Source organism: Mytilus galloprovincialis, chromosome 6 (assembly GCF_965363235.1).
Source record: "Mytilus galloprovincialis chromosome 6, xbMytGall1.hap1.1, whole genome shotgun sequence".
NCBI classification, from domain to species: Eukaryota; Metazoa; Mollusca; class Bivalvia; order Mytilida; family Mytilidae; genus Mytilus; species Mytilus galloprovincialis.
The window spans coordinates 76,678,008-76,698,369 of record NC_134843.1 but is presented as its reverse complement, the minus strand read 5'-3'; the positions used below and the strand labels follow the sequence as shown (position 1 = coordinate 76,698,369).

Below are 20,362 nucleotides of genomic sequence, written 5' to 3'. Positions count from 1 at the left end.
TTTTCAGACAAATGAGACAACACGTTATTGGGTTGCTGCCACTGAATTAGTAATTTTAAGGAAATTTTGCAGTTTTTGCTTATTATCTTGAATGTTATTATAGATAGAGATAAACTGTAAACAGCAATAACGTTCAGCAAAGTAAGATTTAACAAATAAGTCAACATGATCGAAATGGTGAGTTGACCCCTTTAGAAGTTATTGCCCTTTATAGTCAATTTTTAACCATTTTTCGTAAATCTTAAAATAATCTTTTACAAAAATCTTCTCTAAAACTGCTGAGCCAAATTAATCCAAACTTGGCCACAATCATCATTGGGGTATCTAGTTTTACAAAATGTGTGGTGTGACCCTGCCAACCAACCAAGATGGCTGCCATGGCTAAAAATAGAACATAGGGGTAAAATGTAGATTTTGGCTTATAACTCTAAAACCAAAGCATTTAGAGCAAATCTGACTGGGGGTTAAAATAATTTATTAGGTCAAGATTTATCTGCCCTGGAATTTTCAGACAAATCGGACAACACGTTGTTGGGTTGCTGCCCCTGAATTAGTAATTTTAAGGAAATTTTGCAGTTTTTGCTTATTATCTTGAATATTATTTTAGATAGAGATAACCTGTAAACAGCAATAATGTTCAACAAAGTAAGATCTACAAATAAGTCAACATGACCAAAATTGTCAGTTGACCCATTAAGGAGTTATTGCCCTTTATAGTCAATTTTTAACCATTTTTCTAAAATTTAAGTATTCTTTTAAAAAATCTTCTCCTCTGAAACTTCTGGGCCAAATTTAACCAAACTTGGCCACAATCATCATTTGGGTATCTAGTTTAAAAATTGTGTGGCGTGATCCTGCCAACCAACCAAGATGGCTGCCATGGCTAAAAATAGAACATAGGGGTAAAATGTAGATTTTGGCTTATATATCTGAAACCAAAGCATTTAGAGCAAATCTGACTGGGATAAATTGTTTAGATAGAGATAATTGTAGCAAGAAGAATGTCCAGTAAATTAAGATCTACAAACTCATTATGATCACCAAAACACAATTTTGTCATCAATTTATCTATGTCCATTGTTTAATATGCACATAGACCAAGGTGAGCGACACAGGCTCTTGAGAGCCTCTAGTTATTGTTTCCATTTACTTATACTAAAGTTATTATATTATCCGGAAACCATCTGTCCTCGGACGACGCTGACGACGATACGCCGCCGCCGACGACAACGACGTGATACCAATATACGACCAAATTTTTTTGCGGTCGCATAAAAACTTTTCATGATTGATTGATTGATTGATTGATTGATTGATTGATTGATTGATTGCTTGATTGATTGATTGCGAGGCAACTATCATAACCAACCAAATGTGTGCAACTTTATGCCACCTAGATGATTTATGTGGGGCATCAGTAGTGGTTTAAAGTTGTATATGATCAGAGACATATAATACAGTGTCTATGATATGATCAACTAAAAATATTCGTTCTGATGTTTATAGTTTTTCTTTGAGAAAATGAAGCACGAGCAAACTCGGTCGGACTTTTATAAATACATCTGTCTTGAAATGAAAAGTTCCTTCATAATATCAGTGCCGGTGCCAAATGGAACAAATATTATGGAAGATTATTTCCACTGGCACAAATATAACAGTATTTGTTCGAAATGAAAGGTATATAAAGAGCGGCGGCACCATAAGCGCATGATAAGCATACATGTGACTTTTTCAATGTCATCTTAAAAGTTTACAAAAAAATAAAGGGACGTACTTTTTATAGATATAAACCAGTTACCAAAGTTTCATGAAAACTGATCAAGGAACTTATGTTATTGTACGAAAACTGGAAAATCCCTCTTTTTAATGAATAAAACTCCATAACTCAGAAACGTTTTCACCTATAAATCTATACTTGAAAATCGAAAGAGAACTCACGTAAGGCAATAGATATACACAATAAACCAAATGCTAAAAAGTCATACAACTCAATGATGTCCGAAAAGGTGGTCCGAATTGTTTTGAAAACGGGTTGTGTTGTTTTGGTCCGTGTTATCCAAGGTCCGAGCCTTCTTTGGTACGAGTTAACCTTATTCCATAAGATTTTTGGTTTTAAGACAAATTGTGAAATCGCTTAGGATCTTCAAAAAAAAAATGTCAACAGTCAACACCTCAGAAACAGAACAAGAGATATTACAACGTCAAATAAGATATCTGACTGGTACTGTACATTAGCAAAGAGTTCAAATGCATTCATTCTTTAATCTGTTGACTTTGTTGTACTATTTACACGAAATAAATTTTCCTCTCACAACTGATTATAAAATTTGTTGACCTGTTCAGGCTGTTGACAAAATGCTTTAAAATAAAAACAAAAAACAAAGTTTCCTTTCTTTTCACATTATACGACTAAGACTGCATGCCATGTAAACTAATTCTAACACTCAATTTTTCAAATAGTTTTGCTTAACAATGTTAACTGTTAATTTAAGTGACCCATTAAGTGCGCATTGTTTCACTTTTTGAGGAATGTGCATTTAAATTTTTTAATTTAAAGACATAGTTCATTTCAGTATCTGTCATCTGAATTTCCATGATGGAAGTGTCTGCTATGGCTAAAATGCAACAAAATTAACTTAAAACATAACATACATGTATCCTTTTATTTTACAACCATGAAAAATAAATGGCGAACTTTTGATTGGGATGTGTATAAAACCGGAATCTGACTCGGTAAACACACAATTTTTTTCCTGATTTTGACAATCCAAAATAAAAATTAAAAAAAATTGAAATTAAAAATGAATTAATGAAATTGCTGACCTACTAACCCTATTCAATGCTATTTATTTTAAGGATGTAACTGGAACCACACATATATTTTTATGTGGCCTTATTAAACCTTACAGTACGCACAGAGAGTATGTAATCGCGAACTCTAATCACCGATTTCCGTGTGTAGCGGATTGACACCGCGAATCACGGATTATACTCCCAATTTCCTCCAAAGATTCTCTCCCAACACCGCGTGGCTGTTAATTGGTTTATTGCCCATCGTATGTACTGAAAATTAATGACGCGTGACAACATCATCGGATTAGCCAGATTTATTACCTTTGTACATTTAATCGATCTCGATTGCACCTGTGTGCTTTAAAATACGGTATTTAAATGTCCTTTCATTGTTAGATAAAAGTGTGACATTTTTATTTAAAATATGATAATTATGTTTGTATGTATATGTCCATGTCATTTTCATATGACATACAATGTACAACGTATAAAAATACGAATAAAACACTTATTTTGTATTTTCATTATAGTCCGATCCGGTCAAAAATTTTTGTTTTTTCAACAAAGATTATTTTACCACAATTAGAACCTTTTATGACCTACTCAGTGAGCAATATTCGGTTTATTAATAGTTCAATATTATATAATTAATATCAACTGGCTTAAAACAAAATGATGTTTTTTTACGGTTATATGTTCAATCTAAATCAAACACAAGAGTTAATTTATCGGATCGACAAGTGAACTCTGTTACTTTCAATTTATTTTGAAATGTAAAATATTATGTTTCACTACCTTCGGTAGATTACCGACTTAAAATATTTGAATTTAAAAAAGAAACTGTAAAGTGACAAATAGTTCCGTATGCAATGTGGCAGCCCTATATTCATAAATACTGAGATACATTCGCCGCCCAGACACAACACAATAATCACAACCTTATTTTTTTTTAAATGGAGAAAAAAATAATGTGTTTTTTATCCGTTATGATCTGTTATTGATCTTTAATTATTCAAAATAAAATTGGATAAATAGCGCAATCTGTCCGTATTTTACTGCTTGTTAAAAGTCCTCGGTGAAATATAAAAAGAAGTATTTCAACAATTTATAAAATAGAATATTAAAATGAAATTATATAGTGTTCTACAAGAAAGAAATATGTAAAAAAAAATGTGGATCGGATTTTTACAATCGACAAATTTTCACAGAGGATCTCTACCAACGCCCATCAGGAACTGAACGACATGCATCCTGTTTTCATCTACCATTAATATAATATAGTGTTGACTATGGACGTATAAATAATGTCCGGTTTTATGTCATCTGTTGACTGAGAAACGTAAAAATAAAAGACTGATGTTGGTTTATTCAGAAAAGGAATATAACTTAGAATCCGGTTAATCAATTTTAAAAGGACCTTCTAGAGCCTCAATTTTAACGCTCACACATTTATGTCAATCATTACAAAGCAAGTTCAAACCTTGAATGAATTTTCCCACGGTTATCCAGAAAGGTCACCTGAGTTTATTGTTACATGATACTATTTCCCGCCAAATAAAAATCTCGTGGACAAAATTGATGTCACTATTTTTAGCATTCAATATTGTGAGCGAAGTCAAGTTCAAGTTCAACTACGCACTGTTGATCACTGAGATGCGTGTCGTCTTCCCACGGCAATTAATTGCTTTAAAAATATTTAAAGATCACTGTTCTAAATACAACACAAAAGTTTACATTCATTGTGCGTAAATGAATATTATGCAACGAGGATTTGATGCAGCCATAGAAGTATTCCTGTTGTAGCCGAAATGTATTATTTATCCTTAAGTAATGCTACATTGTAACAAACCGTAAAGAGAAAATGCCGTAGACTTATTAAGCATAAGGAATGGTGAATAGTATTTTCTTTTTTTTCTTGCATATTGCATATACAAGTTTTAAGACACGTTATTTCTTTCTTTCTCGTATTTTATACTATCAGCGTTAATTTCCGTTTATTTTCATGCAAGTATGTCTCTTTTCGTAACTTAAGTTATATAAATTTCCGATAAAAAAAAAAACCCGAGGTCATAATCAAGTATAGATTTTTTTTTTATAAAACTTTAATGCAATTGAAAGCATTGACAACAACCTTTTGCTTTTTAAAACTTTTATTTGTAATCGTAAAATGGAAATTGCGTAGACTTATTAGCATAACAGATAGTGAATTATACTTTCCTTTTTACTTGTATAAACAACTTTGAGACTTGTAAATTTTTTTTGCCCTAATTTTATTCAGCGTTAGTCTCCGTTTATTGTTACACAATTATATATCTTTTAGTAAATTAAATATTTATTTACTGATAAAAAACGGAAGTCAAAATCAAATATAGTTGTTTTTAAAACTTGATTTAAATGTACAGTGTAATTAAAAGAATTAACAACAACGTTTTGATTTTGGTTTTAACTTTCAATTGTTTTCAAGCAATCAGATATAAACTGATAATCAATAGACAGGAAATACAATTGTTTAATTACATAAGAAATCTCGCATATCTTGACTGTCGCCTGCCGGCATAGATCAGAAGGATTAGGGCAATTAATTACCTGGTGTGACACCGAGTCACTCCAGACTGGGAGAGATGTCGCTAATACAATAAACAAAAGGTAACGGATTTACGCGAAAGTCGGAGAGAATACTCCCAAATTTCTCCGAGAATTTAGGGAGTGATGTCGGAGTTTCCTGGTTTTACACCAGGAAAAAACTCGGTGTATGGAGTTTGGGATGGCTTTCGCGAAAATTGTACTGTATATTTAAACTACATGTACATGTACAATAGATAAGCAGTATTTTAAATTCAATTAGGACATGTAGGAGTTGATTGGGGATAACACTTACCATTTTTTTTTATAGTTGGTGTGATTAGTACACAATGTTCAGCTTTTAAGTTACAATTGGTTATGTTTTCAAAAAAATTATCATGTTAATTGGTTAAAATATAAAGAGTTTTTAACAATCCAAAGCTGACACAAATATGAAGATATGGTATGATTGCAAATGAAACAATGCTCCACAAGAGACCAAATGACATAGAAGTTAACTATAGGTCACTGTAAGGCAGTCAACAATGAGCAAAACCCATACCACATAGTCAGATATAATAGACCTTGAAATACTGACTGTGACAATTTCCGTATTTTGCATCTATATTAAAAAAAGTCTAAATCACATATATATTTCATATACAGAATTAAGTACTAACCAATTATAAAAAATATAATGGACCGAAAACAAACAAGGCCCAACTGGTGTATAACATGTATAATGGAATGACGTAAGGCCAAACAGTTTCATGACAGAAGCGTCTCGAAATTAATGATAAGTACATGAATTTTGTTGTGCTAAAAGAAAAGTCTGATTAAATTTGGACATGGAGCATCTGATTTTTTTGTGAAATTCTGATTGAGTTTTTTGACAATTATTTTATAATTTAAACATTTAATCACATACCGTGGTACATCCATGTATAATTCATATGTATTTTGTCATTTTTCTTAGATTTGATAAATACCACTGCAGGATCATCAAAATATAGTGAAGTAGGACCAAACTCAGCAAGTAAACTGTTATATAAACATGAAAAAGATGGAAGGCAAAGTGGGCATGTCAGAAATTCAGGGAAAGAGTCTGATAAGGATTCCTCTAAATTTTCCTGGAAGAAAACAAACATTGATTACACTGTAGCTAAAAAGAAAACTATATCTCAACCATGTCGGCATCAAACTATATCTCAACCATGTTGGCATCAAACAATGATTCATAGATCATCAACAATTGGTACACAAGATAATAAGGAAATAAATGGATCCTCCACAGGAAACATTGGAAAACATCCAACCTTGAGCATTCCATCAACTTCTCAAAAAGCAGCAAATCATTCCAGTAATCATGGTAATCAGTCCTCTCAAAAATTGGAATTAAGATCTCACAAATCAGACAACCACATACCAGTATCTAATAAAATCTCAAAGCCTGCTCTAGTAAAAAATTCTTGTGAGGAAAATACCAGATTGAAAAATGAAATGTTGAAAAGGTCTTACTCAGTACCATTAGATAAAAAATTACCAAACCAAAAGGAAACTGAAAATTTGGTGGCAGATAATAGAGATACAAGCAGCTTACCTCAAAATGGATGTGTTTTACAAAGACTAAGAAAACACCCCTTTATGAATAGGTCTAAAAATCAAACATTAGTGCAGACACACCCACCAAATAATAAGGCAGAAATAGCATCAACCAGATTGTGCAGTGACAGTATAAGTGATTTGAAATCTTCAGAAACAAAGTTAAGTGATATCACCAGAAGTCATTTTGTGAAACCAAATTTTCAATATTCTAAGTCATATCAAGGAAGTATTGATACAGTGAAAAGTACAGATGAATCAAAAGAAATTGGCAAATCTAAGAAGTCGGCAGCAGTAAGTCAAATACCTGACGGAAAACAAACAAGAACGAAATCAAGTAGTTCTGAAATTTCACCTTCAAAGAAAGAGATGATGGAGGTATTAAATAGGAAGCTGTCCGAAACATCAGATAAAATTTCAGCATTAAAAAGGCAGTTATTATTCAAATCAGACATTAGCAATCCACGGAAAACTACAAATACAGTAAAGCATAATATAGTTGTCAAAAATGGAGTAAAAACTGAACTTACCAAGGATTTCACAAATGACACATCTGGCACTATTCAAAGTCAGCAGAAAAATTCTGTTAACACTTATTCTACAGATAAAGTCGTACATCATTTGTCAGGTTTAAATTCAGAGTCTGCTTGTAGAAAAAGTGATTCAAATACTGCTGATAGTTTTACATATAAGTCAAGATTTTCATTGCAGAAAAGTTTGCCTGTGGAAACTTCAGTTACTTGTTATACTTTGCCGTCCAAAACTGGTGTCAGTGAGTCTTATGTGAAAAACATGGAGACTTCAAAAGTGCCATTTAAATCAAAATATAAACTGAGGAAAAATATGTCTGAAACTGCACCTCCCATCAAGCCAAAACATCACCAAGTATCCATTGATTCAAAATACAGCTCAGGAAATGTGTTACCAGAGTCTTTCAACCCAGGAAATGTTTTATTGAAGTCATTAAGGTCTCAAACAACAAACATTATAAAATCAAAATACAAACTTCAAAAAGTTAGTTCTTCAACATCTTGCAGCAATAAATTATCATTATCTCACAGCCATCAAACATCAATGGGAGGAAATCAAAGTCCTGTAGTTTTTAAATCAAAATTCAAATTAAGAAAAGAAAATTCACAGAAAGAAATAATGAATCATTGTACTTTTACAAATAGCAATACACAAGTTGCATCCAACATTATAAAGTCCAAGTACAAATTGAGAAAGATTGGTCCTAATAAAAGTTCAACACTGAAAATAACAGCAAATAAAAAGAAACCAGTATTCAAGTCTCAATTTATATTTAATGACATGTCCACTGTCACAAGTACTGCTGGAGGTGAAAGTGGTCAATGGTATTCTGGATGGTATCATAAATCTTCAGGAAATTCATGGCATCAACCAAGGAACCAGTTTTATGGATCCAGTTCACACAGAAGAAAGAAAGATTCAAGCAGGATTAGTTACCATGGGAATGGTTACCATGGCATTAGCAGAAATAAACCAAAATATAACAACTATAATCAATGGATCCATTCTATACCAAATAAGGGAAGGAACTGGACATCCAAATACAGATTGGGTAAGAACTAAATACATGGTAATCAGTTTAAATAAATAACTACTGTGAAAAATGTGTGAGTGAATGAGTAAGTTAGTCCCATTTAAAAAAACATATTCATATACATGATAAAGGTCAACCTTGGCACCATAGAAAACTGACATTATTTTTTAGTTGAAGTTTAAAATGCATAAGTACAACTATACACCTTATTGCTATTCCAGATTAACCTGAGAATCTGTCCCGCTTGAACTTTTGATGTCATACAACAATAACTTTTCCATTGTGGTGTCAGATATTTTCTGTTATGACCTCAAAATTTTATAGTAACTTTTGAGTGTCCCGTTATGGCGGACAAATAGCGATATAGCGACATATAAAGTATGTTTGACTATAATACATGTAGCTACATGGAAGTTTTTTTTAGTTTTTTTTTTTTATAATGAACTGCATATATATGCACACATATATCCTATTGTGACAACAAAATGTAACACAAAATGGTTTGCCTATGACAAACATGACAAATGTATTATCAGCTAGAAATAGAGCAGTAGAGGAAAAAACATGATTATAGCTACAATATTCTTTTGAAGTGGAAAGAATCTTTTACATAGGATATATATTTCCTAAAAATGTTACAGGTAAAATCATGAAAATTCGCAAGCCTTTTAATAACAATTACATTTATATTTTTCTTACAGGTTCAGACAGAAATATGTACAAATACAGTCGTCAAGGAAATACATCAAAAAGTCCATTATTGATAAATAAAAGATATGTACTCAAACGGCTACAGATGACAACAACCAGTCCTACAAATTACAAGAAAGTGTAGGTTTATTTTATTACTGTTGTTATTTCTATTTTTCTATAAGCTTTGGACATAAATCTGTTTATTTTTATCTGTATTGCCAAAATACCTTGGGTAGAAAACGTTGTTACACTTTTCTTGTCCTCTTATAGAATGAATGATTTTATATTTGATCAGGAGCTTGATAATATTGAATTGTAGCTTGTAAGCAGATTTTACATCAGCTGTGCAGGCTCTTCCTTTTTGTCGATAGTTTAAAATTTTACAACATTCACCATACAGCATTTGACAATGAGAACCCCCATATTGTATAGTTATTTTAATATAAGATGGCAGACATTTTGAAATATCTATGTTATATAATTTTGAGTGAAATATGCCATGAAGTGTAAATCTGGTTTTAAATATGAACATTTAAAAATTCACCAACTCAAATGTATTTAATATCTGTGTTAAGTAACTATTGGTACAAACAGATAGAAGATATTAAAATGAAATTGACAAAGCAGTAAATCTTTTTTTTTCTTTTCAGACATACTATCCAGAGCAGTAAAGATAACAACAAAATGGTTGTTATAAATGGAATGTTATATAAATCAAGTGGACACAGTCTGGTGAAGACAAATCAACAAAACCCAAACAATAATCAAATTGTTGTTAAAAGTATGTAATATAAACAAGTCCTCTTCAGTTAAAATGATCTAACCATTAACAAAAGAAAAGAAAATGGTTTGTCTGGAAAAAAAGCATTCAAATACAATAGGAGTTAAATCAATTTTCAATTTGTCTCTTAAATTCATAACATCACTCAATTGAGAATGGATGGTACATTTGAATGTATGTGTGGTGGTGTTTTATAAGGAATTGGAAAAAAAGCATTTTTTTATGTGGAAAGACATCTGTAGAATTTAAGCTCTTATGTGTTAGGCTTAATAGTTATTATTTTTCCAGAATTTATTTTTACTGATGAGAAAAACAAAACATGGCATTGAACACAATATTCTTTACATCCTATGCATGAATATTCAAGAATTTATCAATGAATTAAATACACAGATATTCAATTACAAAATGATGTGAATGTGTATAACCATACTTGTCAAGAAAGTTACAGGAATTGTGTACAAAAACATGTAAGATGCATGTTCTTAAAAAATCAATGTTGTCAATTTTAGAAAAATATTGAAAATTGGAGTTTTCTTCCTTTTCCATAATGGTATTAAATTTAACATGTATTGCCTTCTAATAATTAAAACAATGAAATGGTTAATTTAAAGTTCCCAAGGCCCAATAAGCTAGTCTATACCATCCAGTGTTTACAGACTCTATTAATTTTTAATATTATGTTGTTATTTTTAGAAATGAATACCTCAGCAATGAAGATAGTGAAAGTCAGAGGAATCAAATTCCAGATGGATACTTCAGGGAAAACCTTGAAAAGGATGGATTCAAGTCCTGTTAAATCTGGTATAATTAATGACACAATTGTATCTGAATATTTTAATCAAAAGACCACACCAAGAATAAAAATGAAAATTGTCAAGAGAAAAAAAACATACTTACAAAGACAACAATGAACAATACACATGACACATGGTCAAGATAGCTCAATGTGGTACATGCACACAATGTAGCTTGGTTAAATCAGTTTTGAGTGAACACAAACTGCCTCCTTTGCCAATTAAGGCAATATTTAGTAAAAGTTAAAAACACAATTGAAATGAAATCTTGTACAGTCTAGATACCAAGATGATGACCACTACTTTAATCAAGAAATCAGTAGGTAGCACCTGATTATGAAAGTAGGTTTAAAACTTACATATACATACTACTTTAAGAAGCTAGCTAATAAAACCACAGAAAGAAATCTAGGCCCATATCCAGAGAAAATATCTAGGCTGATAAAATATCTAGACTTGAATTCAAAAAAATATCTATGCTTAATTGAGATAACTTATTTTACAGATAATAAAATTTCAAGGCAAGCTTTCAAATCTTCTGTGAACAGAATTGATATAGGTGGAATGACTTATATCCAGACAAAACCTGGAACATTGGAACAAGTTGGCTCTAACAAAGCCAAAGCAATTGCTAGGTAAATTGTCTGATCGTGCATAGCCTGCTTTATAATAACAAAACTGAGAATGGAAATGGGGAATGTGTCAAAGAGACAATAAACGGACCAAGAGCAAACAACAGCCGAAGGTCACCAAAGAGTCTTCAAAATAGCGAGAAACTCCCGCACCTGGAGGCGTACCACAGCTGGCCCTAAACAAAAATGTATATTTGTTCAGTGATAATGGACGTCATACTAAACTCCAGAATATACCCAAGAATCTAAAATTTGAAATCATACAAGACCAACAAAGGCCAGAGGCTCCTGACTTGGGACAGGCACAACAATATGATAGGGTTAAACATGTCTTTTCAAATCTCAACCCTTCTCTATAACTCTAGCCAATGTAGAAAAAACAAACAAAAAGCATAGTCTTGTATAAAAGTATCTTTTCTCCTAAATTTTCACATCAGAAATTTGATCTTAGAATAAGAAATTAATGATATTTCCTCCTGTAAATGCTAAGGACCCATTTGAACCAGCTATACTTTAGATAAATTCATACAAGTTTGTTTTTTTTCCTGTCCTAACAGTATCAATTGTATGGACATGGTCAACTCCAATTCAGAAAAAAATCCCAAAGTCATTTTAGATGGTAAAAAAAAAAAATCCCTTGCACATTGACTTGAGATGAGTAAGAATTACTGGTTTAGGAGGAGTTACAGATGAAAAACCAGTAATTATCATTGAAAATTATGGAAAGGACACCCCGAAAATCTATATAAGAGTTCTGATTTTCCACGAAGGAACAGGATTAGAGGGAGTTTGATTATTGTTCCAGTCATTCACAAATTTGTCTCATATCTAACAAAATATGATGAATAGTGTCAGTTACTTGCTAAGCTATATTGTACTATGTACTGTTCATATCATCTTGCAGCTACATAATTATGTTGAATGCAAGTACTGGAGACCTTTAATTTAAAAAGTTGTTATGTTACTTTTGTTCTTGGATAATCATGCTACAGATTACATTATACACTTATGTATTTTATATTTTTTCTTGTATATAGAAACGTTGTTAGTTATGCAATAATTTCAGAGACTATATTTTAATCTCAATATCTTTTGTAGCCGAATGAAACACAGAAGTATCCTTACTGCTGCAGCAAAGTATAAGAAGGACAATACAAAGAAGAAAGTAGCCAAGAAATGCTGCATGTTCTTTAACAGATTTGGAAAGTGTGAAAGGGGAAGTAACTGTCCATTTGTACATGATCCAGACAGAGTAGCTGTGTGTACAAGGTCAGCTGATAATTTCTGTGTCATTTGGTCTCTTGTGAAGAGTTGTCTCATAATCTCATTTGCAATCATACCACATCTTCATTTTAGTTTCAATTCCAATCATACCACATCTTCATGTTATAGTATTAAAAAGAGGGGAGATAACTGCTTACATGGTCAATGTAGGGTGGCGTGTGTGCTGAGTTAGTATTAAGGGAAAATGTTAGTCCACACATACATGATCAAAACACAGTGGCTTTGTTTTTGAATAAGTACAAAAAAGAGATTATAAAGGGGATTCAAGCAAGTGTGATTGTGTATTTAATAGTGTTGTCAAATCGTACACTTTTTCCTAACCAGTTACCCGGATAATCGTTCGACCAATTAACCGGTTAACCGGTAGTTTAATTTGGTGTTTGAAAGCCTTATCAATAGTACCCTCCACATAGATAAGATGTGGTATGAGTGTCAATTTGACAACCTTTCATCAAAGTCATAAATTTGCGCTTATGGAATTAAAGTTTGTCTTTTGGCATTATAAGGCTTGTCTGTGAGGATTCCTGGCGAAGTTTGTCTCTTAATAATCGAATACACCGTATCAACTATAGCGTTTGTACCCACTTCAGATTGAAAAATAAAAAAAACCTTCTTGATCTCTTGGAATTGATTATGTCTGAAACCAATTATTCTTTCCTTTTCTCTTGTTATCTCTGAAAAAAAGGTGAAGCGTTTCAATTTTAAATGATTAATTATTAAAAAGAAGATGTGGTATGATTGCCAATGAGACAATTCTCCACAATAGACCAAAATGATACAGAAATAAACAACTATAGGTTTCCGTACGACACGTTTCTTTACTTTGTTTGCTTGTTTCTTTGAGCATGTTACTCGTACTATCACATATACATTGAGAACATTCACAGTGGTTTGCATTTCACAATTTTTGAGTTAACATTTTGGTTAAAGTAAGACTAAGCCTTGCACTACGGAGGTTGCACATTTAGATGTAGGTTTACACAATATTAGATCAAAAACGAAATAATGAAGTAATTAGTAAAATTTAATCTCATTACTGATTTAAAGTTACTGTTAAAAACATGTGTACTAATTATGTTTTTTTAAGATCCTGCCCTGAGCTCTAATTAACTTTATATTTTTAGGATTAACAAAAGCAATCAACATACTGGACAATTGATCTGTCAAATTAATTACCACGACGACATTTTTTAAATAAAACATAACTATTTATTGATTTCAATACAAATTTATATCAAATTTATCAAAATTGAAAAAAGTCCGGTTAACCGGTTAGCGTTTTTGGTATTTGGTATTCGGTCCTTCAACCGGTTAACCGGTTAACCGTTGACAACACTAGTATTTAATGAAGTATAAAGGGGAGATAATCGTCATAACATACATACATACATGATCCACAGATTTCACACAGAGTGATTGTGTTGGTATAAGGTTCACTATGAATGAGACACAATTATTCATAGAGGATACATCATTGTGAAATAGCAAGGAAAAAGACACTAATAAATTCAGATGTTATAGTTAAAAGTAATTATAGTTATTTGTCTTATGGTATTTGGCTATAAATAACAGTCAATTCATATTTTTTCTATATTTAGATTCTTAAGGGGAACCTGTAAAGTTGATGATTGTCTGTTTTCTCATAAAGTGGCCAAGGAGAAGATGCCAACATGTTCTTATTTCTTGCGAGGAGTGTGTAACCGTGATGACTGTCCATATCTACATGTAAATGTTAGTAAAACGGCTAAAGTTTGCCAAGATTTTATCAAAGGATTTTGTCATCTGGGAGAAAAGGTAAGAGGATAGCTTCTGTCTTAATATACCCAGTATATTGAGAAACGAAAGATTTGCTACAATTTTTTTAATACCATATTTTAAAAATATATAATATTTCTAAACATAGCAATAAACACACAAATTTGTTATGATAACATTGAGTTTTGCAAATGCAAGAAACGCATATTTGTCCTAGTCATATTCCTGTCATGATGTCATAAGCAATTATTGTGCATGTCAAAAGCTTTCGGAAAAAGAATAACAGATGAAGATCTTTGATAAAAATGACAGCGGAATTTGTTAAATAAATAAAGAACACCAGTTCTAAAAGAAAAATCTGACATTGACATTATGATATTCAAGGACTATAAATTTGACTGTTTGGGAGCTCTGTAATAGCGAAGATATTTCAATGGAGGACAAAAAAACATGATCTTGCCAGACAGAAGAATAAAATTATCTTTAATTGTTAAAAGTGTTTATAAATTAAGTGATAAATAGATTATAACATGTCCTTTTCCATATGGGCCCTGGTATTATTCCAAATCTCCCATATTGGCCCAAAATAAATGTAGCCTATATATTGGACAAATCAATATAAATCTATATACTGTTTTATGAATAAAAAAAACTGGATTGATTTTTTTCTTCTTCATTTTAGTGCACAAAGAAGCACACAACAACTTGTCCATCTTATTCAAAAACTGGTGTTTGTTCAGAAGTAAAGCCATGTAAATTAAAACATATCAAGAGAAAGCAAAGAAATGTATCATTGGATGGTAAAGAAACTATGTAAGTCATTTTAGGTTTATTGCATAGAAAAACAAAGGATATGGGGTATCCATCCATGACATAAAATCTGTACATAGCACAGCAAACACACAATATGGTAAGCAAAAGAACATTGCTTTATTCACTTTTATTTCAATGAACTAGGATTTTTATACGACCGCAAAATTTTTTGGTCGTATATTGGTATCACGTTGGCGTCATCGTCGTCGTCGTCCGAATACTTAGGTTTTTGCACTATAACTTTAGTTTAAGTAAATAGAAGGTTGGGAGTAATTTTGGAAGTTTTGGTCCCAACCGTTTTGGAATTAGGGGCCAAAAAGGGCCCAAATAAGCATTTTCTAGGTTTTCGCACTATAACTTTAGTTTAAGTAAATAGAAATCAATGATATTTTGACACAAGGTTTATGACCACAAAAGGAAGCTTGGGATTGATTTTGGGTCCTTTGGTTCCAATTGTTTAGGGATTAGGGGCCAAAAAAGGGCCCAAATAAGCATTATTCTTGGTTTTTGCACAATCACTTTAGTATAAGTAAATAGAAATCATTGAAATTTAAACACAAGGTTTATCAACACAAAAGGAAGGTTGGGATTGATTTTGGGAGTTGAGATCCCAACTGTTTAGGAATTAGGGGCCAAAAAGGGGCCCAAATAAGCATTTTTCTTGTTTTTCTCACCATAACTTTAGTATAAGTAAATAGAAATCTATGAAATTTAAACACAAGGTTTATGACCATAAAAGGAAGGTTGGGTTTGATTTTGGGAGTTCTGGTCCCAACAGTTTAGGAATAAGGGGCCCAAAGGGTCTAAAATTAAACTTTGTTTGATTTCATCAAAAATTGAATAATTGGGGTTCTTTGATATGCTGAATCTAACTGTGTATGTAGATTCTTAATTTTTGGTCCGGTTTTCAAATTGGTCTATATTAAGGTCCAAAGGGTCCAAAATTAAACTTAGTTTGATTTTAACAAAAATTGAATCCTTGGGGTTCTTTGATATACTGAATCTAAACATGTACTTGGATTTTTGATTATGGGCCCAGTTTTCAAGTTGGTCCAAATCAGGATCCAAAATTGTTATATTAAGTTTTGTGCAATAGCAAGAAATTTTCAATTGCACAGTACTCAGCAAAAGCAAGAAATCTTCAATTGCACAGTATTGTGTAATAGCAAGATATCTTCAATTGCACAGTATTGCGCAATAGCAAGTATTTTCAATTGCACAGTATTGCGCAATAGCAAGAAATATCTGATTGCACAATATTGTGCAAAAGCAAGAAATTTTCAATTGGAGTTATCTTTCTTTGTCCAGAATAGTAGTTGAATCAACTTAAATCATTGTTTTATACAATATACAATGTATATTCACTTTTTTTTCTCATTTCAGATTTCATAAAAAAAATAAAATTTCTTCAAACATTATTTTGAGAGGATTAATATTCAACAGCATAGTGAATTGCTCAAAGGCAAAAAAAAAATTTTAAGTTCATTAGACCACAATCATTCTGTGTCAGAAACCTAGGCTGTGTCAACTATTTAATCACAATCCAAATTTAGAGCTGAATCCAGCTTGAATGTTGTGTCCATACTTGCCCCAACCGTTCAGGGTTCAACCTCTGCGGTCGTATAAAGCTGTGCCCTGTGGAGCATCTGGTTTACAATGCAAACCCAAATTAAATTCTTACTTTTAATCCTTTTTTTCAATTATGTCACAGTTAAGCTTTACATATCGAGCAAAAAGTCTCATCCAACAGCAAATTCTAGATTATCACTAGCACTAGTTTTAGCAGCTTCCTTCCATATTTCATTTAAGCTACCGGGTACATCTACAACTGCAGGTAATATGTACTTTTCATTTTTAATTTAGAGAAAAAGATGCACAACAAAAACTACAATTGAAAAGAAAACATGAGGAAGAGATTACAGATGAGTCTGATATGCCATTTAAGCAAAGGAAGTTACCAGCTTTTATTTCAATATTATCTGAAAACAAGGAAAAGTCTGACAATGCTAAAAAGAATGAAATTGCAGGCAAGTATTTTTCCATTTGGTTTTTAACAAGATATAAGTTTTAACATGTGTAACATGTATTATTTTAAAGTAAAACAACTACAGAAACTACACAAGCAGGTGTTTTTACATCATAAAAATTTATATATAATGGATCTTCTTATGAATATTGATTCTTTAGTTTCATCCTCTGTTCTTTTTTTACAACCATGGTCGTAATGGGGGTACCTTCATTACTAATAACGGGAAAATTCTTGCCAAATGATGTTAACGGTAATTTGTGATACATGGCGATAAAATGTACACTTTCTTCAGACGATAAAAAAATCAACTGGTTTTGACAAATCCAGGGATCTCCATGGCCTGTTTAACGATGGCGCTCCGCCATCGTTCAAATGTCTTGCGCCATCGTCAAATGACCTGCGCCATCGTTCAAATGTCTTGCGCCATCGTCAAATGACCTTCGCCATCGTTCAAAATTGTTATCGTTTTTATAGCCCGACTCCATTTTTTTAGCAACTATAATCAAATGCATGTAATTGCATAACCCTCAGGCTTTTTTTATATTATAATCCAATACAGTTCTAACGCCTGAGGGATATCCGGAGTAAGATCGCTAATCACTTGTACCTGAGCTTGTACAGGTAGATCAACAAACCAGACAGGAGAATACTATCTGAAGATAAACGATTCATCTGTCGAATTATTCAACCAAGTTTCCGCAAATTCTATGATAATATAGATTAAATAAATAAATTAATAATCCAGTTACAAAGAAAACAGTTTAAGAAGTCGAACACGTGCTTTTATTTTGACTTACGCAATCAGCATCCCCCTTTTTTGAGAAGTATAAAATAAGACGTAAAACAGTAATTATTATTTCATCGCAAATAACTCAAGTACTGCTGTATTGGAACGATAATATAGAATAACTTTAAAAGTTAAAAAGTAAAAACTTTTATTTTCTGTAAAGAAATGTCGTATCGTAATTCCGAATTCATTTCGTAGTTTACAATCAAATTGATACATCCGCGTTTCCGGTTTCTATTCAGACTGGAAGGATGCATGTTGCATAGCATCAATTTGCTAGATAAAGTAATTAAAAACCTTTTCATTTGTCAACGTTTGCTTTACAAATTTCTTTAACCTTTTACATAACCCGTACGAATTGTTTTGTTGTTGCTGCAAATCAGCCATACCGGTAATGTGTTCATGGCTTCTGAATTTGACAAGTGTCCGTGAAAAATAAGCTCTATCATGATTTTTAACCCCCATAACAATTACCAAAAATAGCAAGAAAACTACATGGGGACCTTCATGACAGCTTTTAATCATCCTCGAGGGGGGGGGGGGGGGTGGGCATGGAGGCTTGGCCTTTGAAGGTATTGAAAATATTTATACTTCTATTTACAATGAAAATTCAAATGAATATAATTTAAATAAGCAATGAATTAGCATGTTCACCAATCCTTATGTGGAGGGATGTTATACTTTCGATCACGCTTTGCTGTACGGCGTACACACGGTTTGTGATGGTGAAAATTCCAACATTGTTCAATTTTCATCCATGGAGATCCCTGGAATCATGTTATTTTAAAAAAAAAAAATAAAGGTAATGATTATTATTTGAAACTTTTGACGAATCATAATTAAGATATTTTGACAAATCATGGTTTGATTTTTTAATCAATTTGACGTTAACGGTAGACGAAAATGAACGCTTGACAGCTAACGGTAAAGGGCATTACTACCCTCTTCTGTGTTTCCCCAAATCATTGACGTTCTTTCATGCCTTTTCATTCAAGCAGAAGAGGTCATATGATGACCAAGGTATATGAGTAATATAAGTGTAGCGACACCAAAAAGACAGCAACCTAACAACATAAGGTATTCTAAAGGTCACAATACAGCTATCATTGATTGATTGTTGGTTGCTTAACGTTCTCTATCAACATGAATGGATGCTAACCTGTAAACCCAATGTACCCAAATACCTGACACCTTAACGTTCTCTATCAACATGAATGGATGCTAACCTGTAAACCCAATGTACCCAAATACCTGACACCTTAACGTTCTCTATCAACATGAATGGATGCTAACCTGTAAACCCAATGTACCCAAATACCTGACACCTTAACGTTCTCTATCAACATGAATGGATGCTAACCTGTAAACCCAAAGTACCCAAATACATGACCATGACACTAAAAGCAAAAATATGTAGATTAATTCCTTTTATAAATGTTTTTTATTTAATTAATGTTATCATGTCCTACAAATGCATTCTCTAACTTTTAACTTCTTTATAGTTTCAGTCATAAAAATCAGACCACATCTTGGTTGAACAGGTAACTATAACAATGTAATCAGCAAAGTTTGTTTACAGTTTAAATACTTAAAGTTTTATTACTTATTAATTAAAATAATGATGTGAGTATGTTTTGTATATTTTTTCTGTTAAAAATTAAGGTTAAAATGAATGCAATATACTATTTGAAAACCAAATTATATGAAATTTTCAAAGATGTTTTAAGTTAGTATTAATCTTTGAAAAAGCATGTTTGGTTGTTTTAATGAATATTTAGAAGTTTCATTAGTTAATTTGAAATTGAATTATGAGCATTGCAAATATAATACCTTACAGTTGTAATCACCTTTAAGTTAGAAATGAATTTATTATTAGTTTTCACATAAAGAAAATCAATGATAATTCTTAGATATTGGCTTCTCTATTTTTCATATTGAAATATTTAGATTTTTAGCATGATAGTGATATTAAAAAAAAAATGGACTGTCAGATAGCAGATACACTGTATTATCATATATTCAATTTTGTTTTCTTATGATTTAGACCATTTAACGATAACAGAACTTCAGGACTACCTTCATAATCAAAAGTAGATATATTTGTTTGTTTCAGGTGAAAGTGCAATGGAAAGGGTAAACCACCTTCAAATAATTTAAGTTATAAATCATTTGAATGTGCAGATTTTATTTTCAGAACTTTTTTTTCTGTATGTTATACATATTTTATTTTGTTAAATATTTAAAAGATTTTAATAAAGAAATAAATCTTA

The 20,362-nt window shown here is 31.8% G+C and overlaps 1 protein-coding gene across 3 annotated transcripts; it reads left to right on the top strand.

Moving 5' to 3' along the window:
- The first annotated feature begins 2,134 nt into the window (after window positions 1–2,134).
- On the top strand, window positions 2,135–20,362 carry LOC143080363 (uncharacterized). 3 transcript variants are annotated; one of them, XM_076256178.1, is made up of 12 exons: window positions 2,135–2,221; window positions 6,332–8,539; window positions 9,223–9,352; window positions 9,865–9,995; window positions 10,692–10,799; window positions 11,298–11,427; window positions 12,523–12,693; window positions 14,307–14,502; window positions 15,146–15,276; window positions 17,140–17,303; window positions 19,595–19,633; window positions 20,206–20,362. In XM_076256178.1, the coding sequence occupies exons 1-11, from the start codon at window positions 2,155–2,157 to the stop codon at window positions 19,627–19,629; spliced, it is 3,471 nt and encodes a 1,156-aa protein (XP_076112293.1). In that variant the 5' UTR covers window positions 2,135–2,154; the 3' UTR covers window positions 19,630–19,633; window positions 20,206–20,362. The 3 variants fall into 3 exon arrangements, with proteins under 3 accessions (XP_076112293.1, XP_076112294.1, XP_076112292.1); XM_076256179.1 differs by having other exon boundaries at window positions 20,187–20,362; XM_076256177.1 differs by having other exon boundaries at window positions 19,595–20,362.

What these genes read in the sequence shown, in the direction of transcription:
- LOC143080363 (XM_076256178.1), top strand. Translation starts at nt 2,155, where the DNA reads ATGTCAACAGTCAACACCTCAGAAACAGAACAAGAGATATTACAACGT. An exon ending in TAATCAAATTGTTGTTAAAA is followed by an intron (nt 9,996 to 10,691) that starts GTATGTAATATA and finishes TGTTATTTTTAG; the next exon opens with AAATGAATACCTCAGCAATG. An exon ending in TAAAAAGAATGAAATTGCAG is followed by an intron (nt 17,304 to 19,594) that starts GCAAGTATTTTT and finishes ACTTCTTTATAG; the next exon opens with TTTCAGTCATAAAAATCAGA.